The following is a 1,802-nucleotide window of genomic DNA, read 5'->3' as shown; positions in this document are numbered from 1 at the left end:
ATTCAGGTGTGGTGCAGCAGCAGCACATCTAAATGTTGCAGGACAGTGGCCCTCCAGGACTGGAGTTTGACACCTGCAGCGTAGATAAAGCACAGCCACTCCCCCATTTTGCAGTCTACAGCCAAAAACTTAAAGAAAAGGACCCCGCAGCTAAATAATGGCCTCCAGATTTTCCTGACAGTTTTAGCTCGTGCTACCTGCTTGGCTAGCTTTAGCTGCTAACAAAATAATAAGCAGTTGTATATACTGTGATATCCAAACAAATAAACGTACATTAAGCGAACTATGTATATGAATAGATACTCTTCTGCAAATGGAAAATTAATGCATCCATAAAAAATAGTCAAAAACATTATCATTTTAACATGGAACTTACCTTGTTATGATCCAGACAAGAAGCCATATTGCTGCCTCTGCTCCGGGCCAGACACGTGACGTCACAGATACGTTGCAATTATGGGAGGAGCTGTCTGGTGTTGATTTCTAATCAACAAAAGACCGAATTGCTTTTATTTAACTCTCTGGAATAACACCAACTCTTTAGGGAAACTAACACTCATGTTGTTGAATTAACACTGTATTTTAACATACAACACCAACACTGAAAATCTAACACTTTTGAATTTGCTGTGTACCCCATAGCAACCACAGAGTTGTGTAAAGTAGAGAGGAAGTACAGACGGTCTGTAATATTTTTGTCCAAATAAAAGTCTGAAAGGTTTTTCTCCTCAGAGATACAGAGTGTGGATGAACATCATCTGGCTGCAATGATGCAAAGAGTGAGTAAAAATTTTTCTAACATTACACAGCACTTTGAGCAAGGAACTGTTAAAGATCTTGTAAATCTTTAGGCAGCGACCATCACATCAGACAAGGAGATGCTTTTAAACCTGATGAAAGACCTAAAACAAGAGGAGCTGAAAGGCTTCAAATGGTTCCTGAAGAACAGGGATGTGAGCTCAGGCTTCCCACAGATCCCAGTGACTCTCCTGGATGAGGCCGATGCCTCAGACCTGGTGGACCTGATGATGAAGACCTACAGCCACAGGGCTGTGGAGCTCACCAAGGACATTTTTAAGCAAATTAACAGGAATGATCTGGTGGAGATGTTTCCAGGCACCAGCTGTACAAGGAAGTGTAAGAACTTCTGAATTTAATTTAAATAACTGGTTTCCATATGCTGACCCCAGATTAGTTCAATATAATGAGAAATGTTAGCTGCAGGTTTGTATTAAGGAGATGAGATGAGCCACTTTAGCTCTTTGGTCAGAACTAATCATTCCTACGATGTCGGAACAGAATTCTTTGCAGAAAGACTCCAGGCCAGGAATCGAACCCAGGACCTTCTTGCTGCAACAGTGCTACCACTGAGCAGCCATACTTTAACTAACACAGTTCCGACTAGATTCAGATTCAGTGCCGACTAGATTCAGTTCAGACTCAGTTCAGACTCGGTTCCGACTCGATTCAGTTCAGACTCAGTTCAGATTCAGTTCAGATTCAGTTCATACTCAGTTCAGATTCAGTTCAGACTCAGTTCAGACTCAGTTCAGACTCGGTTCAGATTCAGTTCCGACTCGATTCAGTTCAGATTCAGTTCAGACTCAGTTCAGACTCAGTTCAGACTCAGTTCAGATTCAGTTCCGAGTAGATTCAGTTCAGATTCAGTTCAGATTCAGTTCAGATTCAGTTCATACTCAGTTCAGATTCAGTTCAGACTCAGTTCAGATTCAGTTCAGACTCAGTTCAGATTCAGTTCATACTCAGTTCAGATACAGTTCAGACTCTGTTCAGACTCAGTT

At 41.6% G+C, this 1,802-nt stretch overlaps 1 protein-coding gene across 1 annotated transcript in view; it reads left to right on the top strand.

Annotated features, from left to right (window-relative positions):
- Window positions 1–1,802, top strand: part of LOC106950223 (uncharacterized) — a 14,112-nt gene that overhangs the window by 7,970 nt on the left and 4,340 nt on the right. Inside the window, exons 11-12 of the mRNA XM_015036926.1 lie at window positions 733–779; window positions 852–1,766. Coding sequence (XP_014892412.1) covers window positions 733–779; window positions 852–1,151 — 347 coding nt within the window. The 3' untranslated portion in view covers window positions 1,152–1,766. The remainder of the gene's footprint in view (window positions 1–732; window positions 780–851; window positions 1,767–1,802) is intronic.

The sequence above is a fragment of the Poecilia latipinna genome, unplaced genomic scaffold, assembly GCF_001443285.1.
Source record: "Poecilia latipinna isolate Pla-1442-1.1 unplaced genomic scaffold, P_latipinna-1.0 Scaffold385, whole genome shotgun sequence".
Lineage (NCBI taxonomy): Eukaryota > Metazoa > Chordata > Actinopteri > Cyprinodontiformes > Poeciliidae > Poecilia > Poecilia latipinna.
This window is presented reverse-complemented; position numbering and strand designations above follow the sequence as displayed.